This window comes from Myxine glutinosa, chromosome 10 (assembly GCF_964187855.1).
Source record: "Myxine glutinosa chromosome 10, kmMyxGlut1.1, whole genome shotgun sequence".
NCBI lineage: Eukaryota > Metazoa > Chordata > Myxini > Myxiniformes > Myxinidae > Myxine > Myxine glutinosa.
Genome location: NC_136270.1, coordinates 128,295,210 through 128,312,466, shown reverse-complemented (window position 1 = coordinate 128,312,466; position 17,257 = coordinate 128,295,210). Strand labels below are relative to the sequence as shown.

General features: G+C 46.2%; 1 protein-coding gene across 5 annotated transcripts in view; it reads right to left on the bottom strand.

Annotated features, from left to right (window-relative positions):
- Positions 1–17,257, bottom strand: part of LOC137433759 (neurabin-2) — a 286,357-nt gene that overhangs the window by 128,604 nt on the left and 140,496 nt on the right. For all 5 annotated transcript variants that reach the window (XM_068126043.2, XM_068126045.2, XM_068126044.2 and 2 more), the window contains one exon: positions 2,220–2,390. In XM_068126043.2, coding sequence (XP_067982144.2) covers positions 2,220–2,390 — 171 coding nt within the window. The remainder of the gene's footprint in view (positions 1–2,219; positions 2,391–17,257) is intronic.

Genomic DNA, 17,257 nt, shown 5'->3' with positions numbered 1-17,257 from the left:
AAGTAGTATTATATAGGCGCTTTCGCAACGCAATCCCTATGAATTCCACCCAAGAGAAAACTGATGTTCAATGATATATTTCAAGGGTAATGATACCATACAATTTCAATGATACAATCAAGGGTATATTCCCCGAGCAATCCACCATCCACAATTCACACTCAACAATCAATCAATCCCCTCGATGATTAAGATGGCCATCTTACATACGTGTGTCCCCTTTTGTACTCACGACCCCCTTTGGTCTCTGTCCCTCACAATGTCTCTGGGCCCCTCCTGACCAAGATGATGGTCGGCTTCGCCGCTCTCGGGCGGTTGAACGAACCCCGGGTGGACGTTTTCCCACCGGGCATGTATCGTACCGGGAACCAAGGTTGCAGCCCCCTCTTGGCCACGCGAAGCGGGTACTGTACAGCCGGCAAAAGCCACACGCCGTTTGCAACGCGGGTTAGGCCCCAACGTGCGACCCGTACGCGTCTTTGTAGACGGTGCCGCGAACGGTGCCAGACGCTGGGTCGGTGCACGGCCACACGGTAGCTTGACGTGTCCACCGGGCAGGTATCCGTCCCGGTAACTCCTCTCGCCAGACGGGCTCGGGAACGCCGCTTTTCCACACGGCTCAATATCGGTCCCACCTCTCGTCGGAGCGGGGCGAGGAAGAAGAATCTTCGTCGCTTCTTCCGACCTCGTGTCTTTCTTCTTCCGTTTCCGGTCTCTTTTTCCAGAAGGGCTCCTGACCCTCCAACCACAACAACCCTTAATCGACTACACATTGATAAGCACAGACCTGAATAGTAATTCACATACATTCCCCTAAATATGTAACACCCCCCAACCAACCTGTCCACAAAATGTCGTCCAAATCTGTCCACAACTTTGTGAGATATCATGCTCACAGACAAACAGACAGGGGTGAAAACACAACCTCGGTCCACCTCGGTGGCAGATGTAATAATAATGGGTTAGCGTATTGTGTTGTTCAGATTATAAATCCCCACCTCATGATTGAGGGAAACAGTTTGTCCATTGTCCACTCGTGTTCTTGAAATTTACATCTAGTATATATATTGATGTCTCCTAATGTCGTTGTCCTGCATGTGATTTTTTTTTTCACAAGCTCCTCTTGAGCCTCAGATCAGTATAAACAAGACCAAAAGTCTAACAGCGGCGTAGCCGAGCTTGTTTGATCCTTTAGGTGAAGAGGATAGTATGGCCTGTGTGGAGATACCAGTTAGCAAATAATGTAAGTATTAAATTATTTAGAAGTACAGCACTCTAAGTCTCTAAGCTTTCTTATACCATGGAAGTGAAGAGATTGCATTGAGACACTGGTTTATTCTACATGTGTTGAGTTAACAATGAACTAACCATACACCGCTTCAATCTAGTAACTTTGCAATTATGACAAAGGGATTGCAGTGTTACGATTATATTTACGATATTATTATTATTATCCTTATTATTATTATTACGAAAGTGATGCTACTGTATTGAGAAGCCAGGGCTAAATTGTCCAAAGCAGTCTGAAGCTGAGGCGCGAAGGTATGAAGCCGAAGGCCTTTATGTACTGTGTCATTGGAAGACCCATAACACCTATGCTTTTTCGATATTTGATGGTCATTTTAACAATCGGTTTGTTTTTTGTTTTACACTGAATGAAAAACGTAAAGGTAGAGCATGGCAATTGTGATATATGACAGGTTCAACGATATGTTGTCAGAATGGCAGATAAATCAAAATGGCGGTGTGTGGAGTCAGCCGTCGTATGCCATAATGACATCACAGACGTATTCACATCACATCACCCCTGTCATGTGACCAGAACCTCAGCTCTGATTGGTGTTAAGTTTGTGAGGGACATACACATATATGCAAACATACATACAGACAGACAGACAAACACTGTTCTAGACGGCTTTGCCCTACGGGTTATGCCGTAAAAAGAAATTAATTTTAAAATACTGCGTGGGCTTGTTACGAGTGACAAATGAGGGCCAAATGTTCCTGAGTGGTCACAGGTCCCTCGATGTCGATCGAGTCGTGGATATGGTACCGAGACACAGAAAATGTACTCAAACAATAAGATGGAGAAACACAGCATGCGGAGGGAGGGGAGCGATGAGATTTACAGATGGATAACAAACAGCATTTGGAAAAGGTAGATAAAGAAAGGTGTTGGATTAGGGGATGAATCAAAGGGAGGGTTGGTAAATTCTGACCTCCTGGAAACGCCGCGAGAGTTGGCTCGAGTCGATTTCGATCGGAGACAGATCATCTTCATCCTCACCCTCAGGCAGCTCAAACACCTCGATTGCCATGCGGTTCCTGCTACTAGGCAGGCCCAATTCCATGGCACCCTCATCCTCCTCGTCCGTGACGTATTCGCCAGTCTTCACAGAAAATGAGAGACAAACACGAGTCCTTGACCTTCGTATCGCATTAGTTTAAATTTTGTACAAATTTCCACAATTTGTTTTATAATTGAAGCACAATTCATTTACACCTGCCCAAACGACTTCTACACAGAACCACAAAATGGAGGAAAGGTTCCAGGTGTTGCCTGCTGAAGAGGCACTGATTATTGATTATTGACAACCATATGGGTCAAAAAAAAAGTGAAAGGTTGAGCTATGAACACTACAAAACAACTACACCACATGCAGTGCCCTCCATAAGTATTGGACCAGTGAAATCAAATTTGTTATTATAGCTACATGGTACATACTCAATAAATTTGGTTTCACATCAAAAGATGAATATGAGGCAAGAACTGTGCAGAAGGTGAGCTTTTATATCTGGGTATTTCCATATATATATATATATATATATATAGTTGCGTTTATGGGGGTACATAACAGAATACCGTAGGAAAGGTAGGATTGCATAGGAAATAGCATGGACCGTGTGACGCGTAGGAGCATTTCGATGTACATAAGCAGGGAAATACAGCTTAATGTTGTTTGAATGTTCATCATATGAGGGATGATGACGTGTTAATTAGTAACAGGGTTTAAGATTAACTTCCCCTGTGCGTAAAACCCGATGTGGCCATTCCTACCATTTTTTTCAGTACAGCCGGCCAAGTACGACATCGCCGGCCAAGTTATGCATGCTCCATGGACACGATACAGTAAAGACCCGCTCAGGAGAGGTGGAGCGACCATGGTTTGGTGGGTGAGGGAACAGGGCCAGCAGGCCACGCCTCCCGAATGACATGGGCAGAACGCGAGGCGAGCTCAAAGAAGCAGTTTCACGATTGGTGCTTGGAGAGTGCGAGCGGCAGCATGAAGCTTCGTGATTGGTTGCGTGGAAAAGAGGGTGGTTGGTCCTTGCCGAACAAGAAGCATGACGATTCTGCTGTTCCTGAAGAGAGCTTTGGTGTGGCGATTGTGAAGGAGCTTCGACTGCTGGGCTCTTTGGTGGGCTGGAGGCCACGCTGTCTTTTCCGAAACGGTGGGGAAAACAAGGTGGGTCGTCTACGTGCTCGCCTCTCGCCTAATTCCCAGGCGCCCGCGGCGCCTTCGACGCGCGGCATGACCAAAATATTTTCCACGCTTCCTACCCTGGTTATATACACTAGGGCATGCCCGTACTATATATATGCCCGTACTATATATATATCTAAAATTATATCCCCCCCCCCCCCCCTCTATTTACATGAAATGGTTTGGTCCATTCGCAACGCCAAAGCGAACGGCGAACGGCTTGCGAGTACAGTGACAATCCCCCCCCCTCTATTTACATGAAATGGTTTGGTCCATTCGCAACGACCACAGAACCCCCCCCCTCTATTTACATGAAATGGTTTGGTCCATTTGCAACGCCAAAGCGAACGGCGAACGGCTAAATCGCCATAGCTCGGTAACTACTTGTCCGATTAATATGAAACCTTGAAAAGGCACATCCTCGGGTCCCCAGCAATATACCTGGCAAGTTTAAAGTATATCGGACCCGTGGTTGTCGAGAAACAGCGGTCACAAACAAACATACACACACACAGAGATTAGTGGAATTATAGATAGATATATATATATATATATATATATATATATATATATATATATATATATATGTGTATATATATATGTGTGTGTGTGTATATACTATATATATATATATATATATATATATATATATATATATATATATATATATATATATATATATATATATATATAACCACCTTTAGAGGCCATTTTTCCCCGCAGGCGGGGGTTGGCCTTTTTCGGGCACAGTGGTTGTTGTTGTTTTTTTGGTCCCCTTTTTGAAGCAATGTTTTACGGCCGGATGCCCTTCCTGCCGCCAACCCTTTTTGTCGCCTTTTTACGACAAACAGGGAATTACCAGTGAACTGGTACTCAATTTGCCGACCTCGGAAGGATGACAGGCTGAGTCAACCCCCCTGGCGTTAATTCAGCGATCAACCGGGATTCGAACCCAGGATCCTAGGATCCTAAGCTGGCACCCTAGCCGCTAGCCCAACACCAGGCTTATATGTGTGTGTGTGTGTGTGTGTGTGTGTGTGTGTGTGTGTGTGTGTGTGTGTGTGTGTGTGTGTGTGTATGTATATATATATATATACAGTGGTACCTCGGCTTACGAGTGCCCCAACGTACGAGTTTTTCGGGATACGAGCCGTCGCTCGGGCGGTTTGTTGCTTTGGGATACGAGCAGAGATCCGATGTACGAGCTCAAAAAATTTATTTTTTTGAATTTTCCGGTTGTGGCTTCCGGTTCCGGTCACGCGGTTATCTTGCCGTGAAAGCATCTCTGCTTGGATATAAAACACGCAATCGTCGAAATACATGAGCGAGGAATCTCCTTGCTCCAGCCGGTGACGTCATCGGCGGGGATCCCCGCCTCCAGAGTGGCTGGTCACGTGACCGCCAAAGCGTGTCGCGCGTGCGGGTATAATGAGCTACACCTGTGGATCACGTGACCACGGAAGCACGCCTCGCTTGAGAGGCATGGCTTTCGGTTTGCGTTTTGCTTTATAAGGCGCGATAAATGGGCTTTTGAGTGTTAGCGGTTCATGGCGTTGACGGTTCATGACGGTTCATGACGGTTCATGGCGTTGACGGTCAAAAACCCATTACATCAATTTTACCAGGCACTGTACAGTAAGTACAGTGGACACCAAATGCACGGTGGAAGGCTAGAAGTAGAAGATCGTCCAAGACAAGTGAGAATAAGCCATACTTTGGAGGAGATGACGTCATTCGCTGGTCCGATAACCAAAGATGTGGTATAAAAAACCAGGTGAGCTAACAATGCAGCAATGAAGGAATTCGGCCAAGGCACCGGCACACAACGACCTACCTACATCGAAAGACTCAATGCCAATGGTGACAGAAGCCAAGACGGCCGGCTTAAACACCGCCGAAAGACCACGGTGTACCAACTTACGATGCAGAACATCTTGCACTTAATATGATGACAACAGGTGCCATCCTCTGACGTACCATTACAGGTACAGGTACAGTACACGTGAGCACAGAGCAAAAGTTCACTGAAACCGAGATTAAGAAAAAAGAAAAAACACCTCGTGGTCCGTGCTCGATATCCGAGTTTCAATCTTTTCAAACACATGATGCTCTCGGTCACGGTATCTCCTGCGAGCTGCTTCTCCTTCAACCACACAAACAACAACTTCTCCATATCTTCATGGATAGAGGTCCGGAGCTTTGAAATAATCGTAACGCCCTTGGCTGGCGTTATAGCCTTTATGGACTCCTTCTGCTTCAAAATCGTACATATCGTAGAAGGAGTACGATCGTACTGCCTCGCCAAGTCGACAACACGCACACCTCACCTGGCATGCTCTTCTCCTCTGCTTAATAAAACCAGTTTATTTCTTTACATTCTCTTGTATTATGTACAGTATATACGAGGTCGTGCTTGTTTATACATTATTTGTTATTTATAAAGTACATTTTTGTTATTTAAAAGCACCTAACAAAAAAAATTGGTGTTTTTTTTTTGAGGCTGGAATGGATTAATAGCATTTCAATGCATTTGAATGGGAAAATTTGCTTTGACTTACGAGCGATTTGGCTTACGAGCTCCGTCACGGAACGGATTAAACTCGTAAGCCGAGGTACCACTGTATATATATATATATATATATATATATATATATATATATATATATATGTTTTACGATTGCAGAACAAGAGCACTTTTTATGTCCAATATCCCCCATTTCAGGTAAGCAAAAGTACTGTCAACAAATGACTGGCAGATGTTTTTTGTTGCTCAGGTGCTTCTTGATACATTGATTGTTCACACATAAAAGAGCTGTGAATGTCTATGATTGGTTTTAGTGTTTGCTTTTGCCTTTGGAGTCTGCAAGGATAAGCCAACATAAAGACCAGAGAACTGTCTATGAAAGAAAAGCAAGGAATTTGTAAACTGAAAAAACAGAAGAATTCGATTAAACATCACAAAGACTGGGTGGAGCAAATACAACAATTTGGGATATCTTGAAAAAGAAAGAAACCGCGAGTGTACTTAACAATAGACATCGGCCAGATCCGCCAAGGAAAACCACTGCAGTTGAAAGTAGAACCCCTCAAGTCATTTCCTCATTCATATTCAAACTCAATATCTCTATTTCCATTCCCAACAGCATCATTATAAAATAATAATAACCACATTTAGAGGCCATTTTTCCCAGCAAAGCGGGGGTTGGCCTTTTTCGGGGACCGTGGTTGTTGTTGTTTTTTGGTCCCCTTTTTGAAGCAATGTTTTACGGCCGGATGCCCTTCCTGCCGCCAACCCTTTTTGTCGCCTTTTACGACAAGCAGGGAATTACCAGTGAACTGGTACTCAATTAGCCGACCTCGGAAGGATGACAGGCTGAGTCAACCCCCCTGGCGTTCATTCAGCGATCGACCGGGATTCGAACCCAGGATCCTGGGATCCTAAGCTGGCACCCGAGCCGCTAGCCCAACACCAGGGTTTCAATCATATATTTCATCATCATCATCAATCATCATTCCAATCATATATTAATAATATAACAAAACACTGTGTTAAATCACGATTGTATTGAGATATTAACAAACCAGCTCATTGTCGTCATCTGTTCACTTCCGGATTCGGGGAAGCTCGGTATCAAGCCAATTTCAAAAATCACAATTATATATCCTACCTGCGTAACAACATCTGCTGGGATCCCAAAATGTTCAACAGAAGGTTAGGCGGGGCAAGCACCAAAACTGAGAGAGTAGTTTGGAGACGGATGGACAAACACCGTGGTTTATAATATATATACAAATATATGTATATATATATACAGTGAAACCTTGACTTACGAGTGCACCAACTTACGAGTTTTCCGAGATACGAGCCGTCGCTCGGGCGGTTTATTGCTTTGAGATGCGAGCCGAGATCTGAGTTACGAGCTTACGCCACCCGCCACCAGGTGGGTTCCGGTCACGTGGTTATCTTGCCGTGCAAGCATCTCTGCCGTATATCGCTGCTGCTTTGTTTTCGCATTTTGGTTATTTTGTAAAATTTCTTAGTTTTAACCATGGGTCCTAAGAAATTGAGTGTCAAGGGCAGTGCTGAGAAAAAGAAGAGGATGATGTGCTTGGATATAAAACACGCAATCGTCGAAAAACATGAGCGAGGTGTGCGTGTTGTCGACTTGGCAAGGCAGTACGATCGTCGTACTTCTACGATATGTACGATTTTGAAGCAGAAGGAGTCGATAAAGGCTATAACGCCAGCCAAGGGCGTTACGATTATTTCAAAGCTCCGGACCTCTATCCATGAAGAGATGGAGAAGTTGTTGTTTGTGTGGTTGACGGAGAAGCAGCTCGCAGGAGATACCGTGACTGAGAGCATCATGTGTGAGAAGGCCCGAGACATTTACGGGGATTTGGTGCAGCAGACGGCGGGAACATCAACGGACGAGGCATCGAAAGTCATTCAAAGGCAGTCGGGGATGGTTTGATAATTTTAAGAAGAGGACCGGCATTCACTCCGTCGTCAGGCATGGTGAGGCAGCAAGCTCGGATGTGAAGGCAGCTGACGATTTTATTATAACTTTTGCCGAACTGATAGAAGCCGAACGATACATCCCCAGCAAATCTTCAACTGTGACGAGACAGGGCTCTTCTGGAAAAAGATGCCGAGGAGGACGTATATAACGGCAGAGGAGAAGAGCATGCCAGGCCACAACTTGTTCAGAGTGCCGGCGATAGCTCGCCTTCTCTTTGTGGAAGACACGGTGATTTTTTTTTTTTTTTTTTTTTTGTATACAAGATCGAGGCTCGTGAAAGAGCTAACATTAATCACACAAAAAGACAAACCGACACACAAAACACAAAAAACAAGGGGAGCGGCAGACAATATGGGGAGAGAGGGGGAAGGACACAAACACAACATTTGAGAGCAGGAACATCGGGAGGACTTGGGGGGAGGTGGGAGAGGAATAAAACATATTGTTGCGGAGATGAGGACTGTATTTTTTTGATTGTGTGCTGTATTATTATTAATATTGTTAATTCTGCGCCCCCCTACCTCCGGAGCTGTGTAAAGGTGAAAGGGCATCCCATAATTAGTCCACAAGCATACACGTCAGCCAAATAATAGAATACCCCTGTTTGATAGTTATCTCTTATTCTGTGTTTTAGAGTAAGGCTGTGTCTCCCATTAATTGAAGTACTCCATTGCACCAGTGAAAGAGAATAGATCCCCTTTCATTCCCATCCCCAAAATCTCCCTTTCCTTTTACATCCCCTCTCGTGATTGCCAACCCTCGATTGCCAATTACCTCCCCTCCAATAACCGCCATTGACCACGAGGCAGGGTCGGAGAAGAAAGGCGTGTCTCCACCTCGTCATAGAGGGGAAGAGGGGCGTGCCCGCCCGTCGTCATCAAGGGCGGAGCGAGAGGGTCGCGTGACCAACCAGGGCCGAGGTGAGCACACCGATGGGCGTGTCCTGAAGGCCGGCGGCTTGATCACTGGAGGCGCTATAAAAGGCGCGCACGCAAGAAGCAAGAGAGTCAGAGTGAGTCGTGAGTTGGTCGTCAGAGGAGGGTCAGGGGTTGCGTTGGTTGTGGTGGTAAGAAGTTGGTGGTGAGAAGTGGTGGCGTCGAGTGGTCAGTGGTTGCGTTGGTTGACGTTGAGTTGTCGATGGTGAGGAGACACCAGGGCCAAGAGAGAGAAGGTTCCAGGTCAATTACCAGCAGTTGCGCCAGAGACGGCAGACGCGCCCTGAGGTGAGCCAGAGAAGCAGCTTTGGCTCCACAAGCAGCGTTGACTCCACCAGGCAGCTTCAACCCGTTACCCCGCGGGGACCAGATAGCGGTGGCATCGGTGGCCGTCGAGGTCCAGCCGACGTCCCGTGCGGGATCAAGCCCGAACCATCTGCCCCAGCTGAACCTTCCCATTCCTCCTTCCAGCATTCATTCCTTTCCTCCACCCTTCTTGTGTACGTGAGTTTGTTCTGTGTGTCTTGTCCCTGGGTATTAATTAAGCTTGTATAAGTTAATAATTGCACTGTGTCTCTGATTCTTCTGTATATTATTTTATTATCTTTCCTTCTCCTTGGTTACTTTGAGCATGTAAATAGTAGGAATAAATTTAGTAGTATTTCCAACCTTTTTGTCTTCTTCTTCTTCTTCTTCACATCCGTGTCGCCTTTGTCTTTTCCCTATGGAATAGCTGCGGTGCGATCCGGCCAACGTTTGGGTGGAATCGGGTTCTAATCGGGGAATAACTGTTCGGTCGCGGAGCCTTCGCTCGGCAAAGTAACATCTAAACCGCGATCAGTAACAATATGAACACTGCAAGGACTCTGGGGTGAATTACCGGGGGTAGAAAATATCAAGGTTTTCGATGGGTCATTGATGAGGTCATTTCGATGAGGTCATTGATGAAGACCAAAAATAGCACAGGGCCCAGAACACTACCAGAACACTACACAGATCCTCATTTCGATGAGGTCATTGATGAAGACCAGAAATAGCACAGGGCCCAGAACACTACACAGATCCTTAACATCCAACAACTAATGGGACGCAAACGGGGCGCCCAGTTTAGCGGTACACACATTAATGAATCACCCTGCCTGTGAAACACCGACATGACAGGTTATAGCTGGGTCGGGATTCAAACCCAGGCTGGACAGTTTAGAGTCAAGTGTGCGTACCTCCAGTCCAGGCCATCCTGCCAACTTGTATGCTGCATACAGGTGAAATATAAAGCGCGAGATATTTTTATAAATACTGTATATTAAAAAAAAAATTGGTGTGGTTTTTGGCGGGCTGGTACGGATTAATAGCATTTCAATGCATGTTAATGGGGAAATTTAATTTGAGAAACGAGCAAATTGAGTTACGAGCTCGGTCACAGAACGAATTAAACTCGTAAGTCAAGGTTTCACTATATATATATATATATATATATATATATATATATATATATATATATATATATATATATATATATATATATATATATATATACATACATATATATATACATACATATATATATACATACATATATATATATATACATACATATATATATATATACATATATATATATATACATACATATATATATACATACATATATATATACATACATATATATATACATACATATATATATACATACATATATATATACATATATATATATATACATATATATATATATATATATATATATATATATATATATATATATATATATATATATATATATATATATATATACATATATATATATACATATATATATATACATATATATATATACATATATATATATATATATTGTTACGGACCGCGGATAAGATGTTGTTTTGCTGAGCGGATGGCACCGCGGCCCTAACAGTTACCCCGACAAACCCGATTCCCGAACGTTGGCCGAATCGCGCCACAGATATTCAATGGGGAAAAGACTAAAGCGAAGGATGTGAAGAAGAAGAAAGACAAAGGGTAAGGAATACAAATATAATTTATTTACTATTTACAGGACCAAAAAAACCAAGGAGAAGGAAAGATAATAAAATAATTTACAGAAGAACTCAGAGACACAGTGCAATGCTAGCTTACCTACAGTCTTAATTAATACCCTGGGACAGAAGAAACAAAAGACAGACTCACGTGGGGAATGATGACAGGAATGGCAGGAGGTGGATGGCTGGAGGGGGAGGAAGGTCCAGCTGGAACCGCAGCACGGTCGGGTCGGGGATGAGCAGCCGCCGCCCTCTCTCGATCGGCGCGTTTAGCAGCCGCCGTTCCTTCGCGGCCTCGCTCGAAACTGCCGTCAAGGCCCCGAAGCTGCTGGGGCTGAAGCTGCGGTGGCTGAAACTGCTGTGGCTGAAGCTGCGGTGGCTGAAACTGCTGTGGCTGAAGCTGCGGTGGCTGAAGCTGCTCTTTCAGGGATCCCTTACTCAACTCTACTCTCTCAACTCTCTTAGTCCAACAACAACTTCTCCGCTTTTGCGCGCGCGCTTTTATAACGCCTCGGGCGATCAAGCCGCCGGCTTTCAGGACACGCCCATCGGTGAGCTCGCTTCGGCCCCGATTGGTGGGCGCAGGCCCTCTGACTCCACCCTTGATGACGATGGGCGGGCACGCCCTTCTTCCCCGAGCTGACCACGCCGTAATGGCGGCAAATGCAGTTGGCAGTAGAAGTTTTGGGAATGGGAATGAAAGGGGATCTATCTATTTGAATTCGGTGCAATGGAGTATTAAGTTAATGGAAGACAAGGCCTTACCCTAATACACATAATAAGGAAATAACTGTCAACAAGGGGGGAAATCTATGATTGGCTAACGTGTGGTGTTTATGAACTAATTACGGGACGCACTTTGACCTTTATACATAACTGGAGCAAGGAGGGCGATACTTTTACAACAATTTACACAACAACAACAAAAAAAAAACCATTCTCATATCCACAACACTGCACCCTCCTCCTCTTAGGCACGTCCCGGGCCTCTTACCTTAACTTTTAGTGTGGCACGTAGGTGTAGTTCCCTCTGCATTTAACGTGACTCTGAGTGCGACAGTTTTAAAACATAAATAAATATGTCCCGCTGCTCCATTGCACCCTGCCTAACAGAATCACGCCCACAGCTAACCGAATTGCGGAATGGTCTTCAAACTATACATTGATGGTGGGGAGCATTATTTACAATGACGTTACTTTATTTACAAAACGCAACCCAGGACCTGTGATTGTTCTTTCTGGGGGGGGAAACAGTCTGCTCTGCATCAATGCACCATCAAGCACCAATCGGTGCACAGTCATCACTGTTCATGAATAAAAAAACAACAAACAAACCCCAAACCCTGCTGGTGCTCTCTTGCTCTTCGGCTCCCTCTGCTGGCTATTGCTATTTTCCAGTTGTTGTCATCTTCTTTGCTGGCAGCCTATTTGCAATTATAAAATGCACCCAACGTGTCCATTTTTATTTATTTATGGCCCACAGGGCCGACTAGTGTGGTTCACCTGTGGGGCATCGGTGCCCTGTGATCAAGGTCCGCCAGCAAGATTTCGGGCCTTCATGGCCGGTTCCAGCAGAGGAGCCATCCCCCAACCCATGGGGTCCATAAGTGGTGCTTCGATGCAGACAGCTGGTTCCGGGAGTTTCGGGCGCACAATGGCGGACTCACACTCGCTCCCCTCGGCGCCCAGTGGCGCACAGGTCCTCATGTGGGAGACAAAAGGGGGAAAAGACAGATGAGCGAGGGGTAAGGTCTCAAGGGTACAAATCAAACAAGGCAATGCAAGGCGAAGTGCGTAAGGAGAGCGAAGTGAGAAAAGCTCGTCCCTACCGTACGTCACCCCCCCTTGTCACCTACTCTACCCTTGCCCTTACCCCATAATTACAAAATCTACACCTTTACAAATTCGTCGCTACTGTCACGTCTTCCCCATATTTCCCCTACACCAAATTCGTTCCCACAATCCCTCTAACCAAATTTGCCATCACCAAATTCATCATCAATCCTCATAAGGAGGGAGAGATGGAACAACAAGCACAATGTCACACCCACGTCATGATGCGTCTCACAATCCAAACATCTGCATCATAAAAATAACAAAACATGGCATGGTGCGGAGTTACGTCACCTCAGGTGAGTGGATGTATACACAAAGAATTAAGTTAAGCACCCCCCCCGTTTTTTTACAACCTCGCACATTACAAGTTTGTTGTCGTCAAAACAGTGTAATATACCCATGATATTGCTATATTTTCTGGAGAAGTGATATTATGGTCACATAAAAACATAACAATCATGCCGTTTTCAATATTTTATTCTGAATAATTTAAGGTGAAATTTTTTGGGAATTTTAGGCATATTTTCACCTCAATTTAAGTATGGAGCTATAGGTCCATCACGGACAGTGTGGATGACGTTTATGTTTTCTAACGTACAGTCATTGTTCTGAGAAGACCTCTAGCGATCTTTGCGTCAATAACGTGTGTAGGACCCACGTGATCGGATCACTGACTCAACCCTACGTCTCATAGACCCTGTAAGCCGTCGTATGCGTTGCTGTGGCAGGTTGTTCCATTCCCGATGTAATGCACGTTCCAATTCATCCAGATTGGCTATTGGAGGGACCATCTTCGCAATTTGTCGTCCCAACATGTCCCAAACGTGCTCGAGGGGGTTCAGGTCAGGACTGTACGCAGGCCAGGGGATGGTTGTCACAGCACCTTGCTCCATCCGATCACGTGGGTCCTACACACGTTATTGACGCAAAGATCGCTAGAGGTCTTCTCAGAACAATGACTGTACGTTAGAAAACATAAACGTCATCCACACTGTCCGTGATGGACCTATAGCTCCATACTTAAATTGAGGTGAAAATATGCCTAAAATTCCCAAAAAATTTCACCTTAAATTATTCAGAATAAAATATTGAAAACGGCATGATTGTTATGTTTTTATGTGACCATAATATCACTTCTCCAGAAAATATAGCAATATCATGGGTATATTACACTGTTTTGACGACAACAACCTTGTAATGTGCGAGGTTGTAAAAAAACGGGGGGGTGCTTAACTTAATTCTTTGTGTATAGATGGTGCGAGGAGATTCCTAATCCTAACTATCCTCTAAATGACTTTAACACACTTTACACTACCCGGGGTCTTTCCCTGCCAAACCATTGGCCATCTTACTCTATGTGGTTTTAAGAACCAAATTCCCATTGACCAAACTGTGGTGCTTTTCAATTTGGGGTCTCACTCCCCCGATTCATCTCCCTGTGCCCTTGCACAATTTCAGGACTGGGGCGTGTAGCTCTCCCAGCAGGTCTACCCACCTGCACACCTCCACCACTGCAGCTGCCACCCGAGCTTACCTAGCTCCTCACCCTAACCTAACTAACTGGGGAAGGCCCCTCCTGGCTCTGTCACCCCTTGGTGCCCTCTGGCACTGGGCTACCCGGGTCCGTCCTCTGGATCCTCGGGCCCCATCCACAACAACTCTACCGGCTAACAGAGCCCACCTGCGGCCTCACCTGGCCGACATCCTCACAGTGGTGGAGTGCCCAAACCAACTACACACACTAACAGGCTACACGCCCAGCCATTTCCACAACACTAATGCACCCATCCAAGTACCATTCTTTCACCTCGCACCACAGATGCCAATATCCAACCACAATTTACCTGTACCCTCGACCTAACACTTACACTACCCTCCCCGGGTATTCGTGATGGGGTCCACTCTTCCCCCATTCACACCTCCGCACCATCCACTCCACTCCACAGTTTCCATCATACTCACTCCACGACCATCCATTCCAATACTCCATGTATTCCACACTCCATGTATTTCACACAACCATTCTCCATACACCTGTTGTTGCACACCTGTGCAATCACACCTGGTGCCACCTGCACCCTCCTTCCTTCCTGGACCATTTGCTCAACACCACACTCATCACCATCTCTCACTCATACACTGCTCCATACACCTGTTCAGTTGCACACCTGTGCAATCACAATACAACTCACAATCACAATCAGTTACTCATACTCTGCTCAATACACTTTCGATCCTCAAACACTCGGCATCATCTCATCTAACTGTTGCCCTGCTAACTTAGTGCTCCCCGTCTTCCCTTTAAACTAAGCACATACCACGTCATTATCATCCAAACTAACCTACCTGCGTCCCCACTACAGGTATCAGTCACTACCTAAACTTAACGTTACCTAAGGTCATCTTCTCTAGATCCCTATCATTATATCCTAACCCTCCCGGGCTAGTTTTCACTGCCATAAACCCCATAAAACTAGTGCTCCTTTGCCCCCGTGTGAGAGATGGCAGAGTTGCCATCCCACCACATCGGGTATCTTCCACTACCAATTTTGCTCACCAAATTCCAGCCAATCAAAAATTTGCCAATCACTACCAATCATCACTCTGCCAATCCTTTGCCAATCATCAAATTTTGTTTTTCTAATTTCGGGGCCAAAACACTATCCTCATCATCACAGTCTACTCACTTGAGCCTCTCGGTGCGCCAATTCATCTGTAAAGCTCGGCTTCGTAAAGCCGAGCAATGAATGCGGGTTGTTTGGTGCCAGCGGCTGGATGCGTCCGGCACTCGGTGCAGGGAAGGACGCTTACCCGGGCCGAGAGCCCACGCACCACCTCGGCACGGAGCCGTCCAATGGCCCGATTTCGACCTGCCGGAATGCCTCAACCACAAAGGGTTGTCGTGACGACCCTTCCTACAGGGCCGCCCGTTCCGCCTAGTGGAGCACGGACGCGGCCGTTCAAAGCGCGGCCCGGCGTGAATCCCGCACGGCGGTTCTTTCGAAACCGCCGAGGATCCCCGCGGCACGCAAAGCTGCCCGGTTCGCACCGAAGACCCGATTCGGCTATACGTCGCTCTAACCGCTAACCCGGTTACCGTTGATGCTCCATTCGCATGCTTACACCCCGCAGCCCGTTCCTTGCTCATACATCCAGCCATCTCCATGCTCTTTGTCATTGCACCTTTCCCGACACACCCAGGTACACTCATTCCGCTTACAGATTTTGTCACACACCTGACCACCGCACACCTTTGCACACACTCTTCGTTTGCACACCTCACCAACACACCTCTTCGCGCCCCCTCCTCGGTCACCTCCTCTGTGACAACCACAGGTGTGTTCTCACTTGCACAGCCAATCACGTGCCTCACTACCAATTCCAGCGTGCATTCCCATACGCGCTCTACCATTCCAGGTGTGCTTCCTTCCATTCCAGGTGTACATCCTCTCTCACCTGCCACAACCAACTCACGCTCCGTGTCACTCTCACTACTCTCACCTCCAAACTCGGTCGCGCACTCACCCTTACTTTTGACAGCGCACTCTTTCCTCATGCACCCGTCCGTTACACACCTTTCTCGCGCATCCTCTTGCGCACACTCTCCCGTTACACCCTCCGTAACACTCGCCACAGGTGTGCATTCTCCCTTACTCTTGACAGCGCACTCTTTCCTCATGCACCCGTCCGTTACACACCTTTCTCGCGCATCCTCTTGCGCACACTCTCCCGTTACACCCTCCGTAATAACACTCACCACAGGCGTGCGCTCTTTCGTTACATCCTCTGTAACACTCCCCACTACGCGCTTCCATGTGCTCCCTCGCACACGCGCTACGACCAACTCACTCTCGACAGCACACTCACTCCTCGGCGCGCACTTTTTCCTCACACACCCCAGTCGGACATTCTCGCACACCTCCTCTTTCGCACACCGTACCTGTCGCACACTTCACCAACGGCCTCTCACGAACACCCGGGTCCACAACAACCCCCAAGCCGACTGAAGCTCCCCTCACATCATATACATTTCCACGTATAGCGCCACTCACCTTGGCACCTCGTCTCCGCACCTCCTTCGCCACCTGCAAACTCTTTATTTGGTTAGCAAGCACACCATCATGATTCGAGCACAGACCTTGTACCAATTCCATTACTTCCTCCTTTATCTCTTTCTTAGTTTCCCTCCGTCTCTTCTTAATTTCAATCACCCCTTCTTCCACCTCCTTTAACTTTTGCTTCACCTCTTTTATTTCCCGGTGTGTCTCCTCTATTTCGTCCTCTAACGCCACCTTGACCGTTTCTATGTGCGTCGTCACCTGCCGGTCCTTTGTCTCCATTACCTCCGTCACCTCGTCCAACCTCGTTGTCAGTCCCTCCCGTACCATCTGACATTCCCTCTGTGTCGCTATTAATTCGTTTTTGATTTCTTTTTGTGT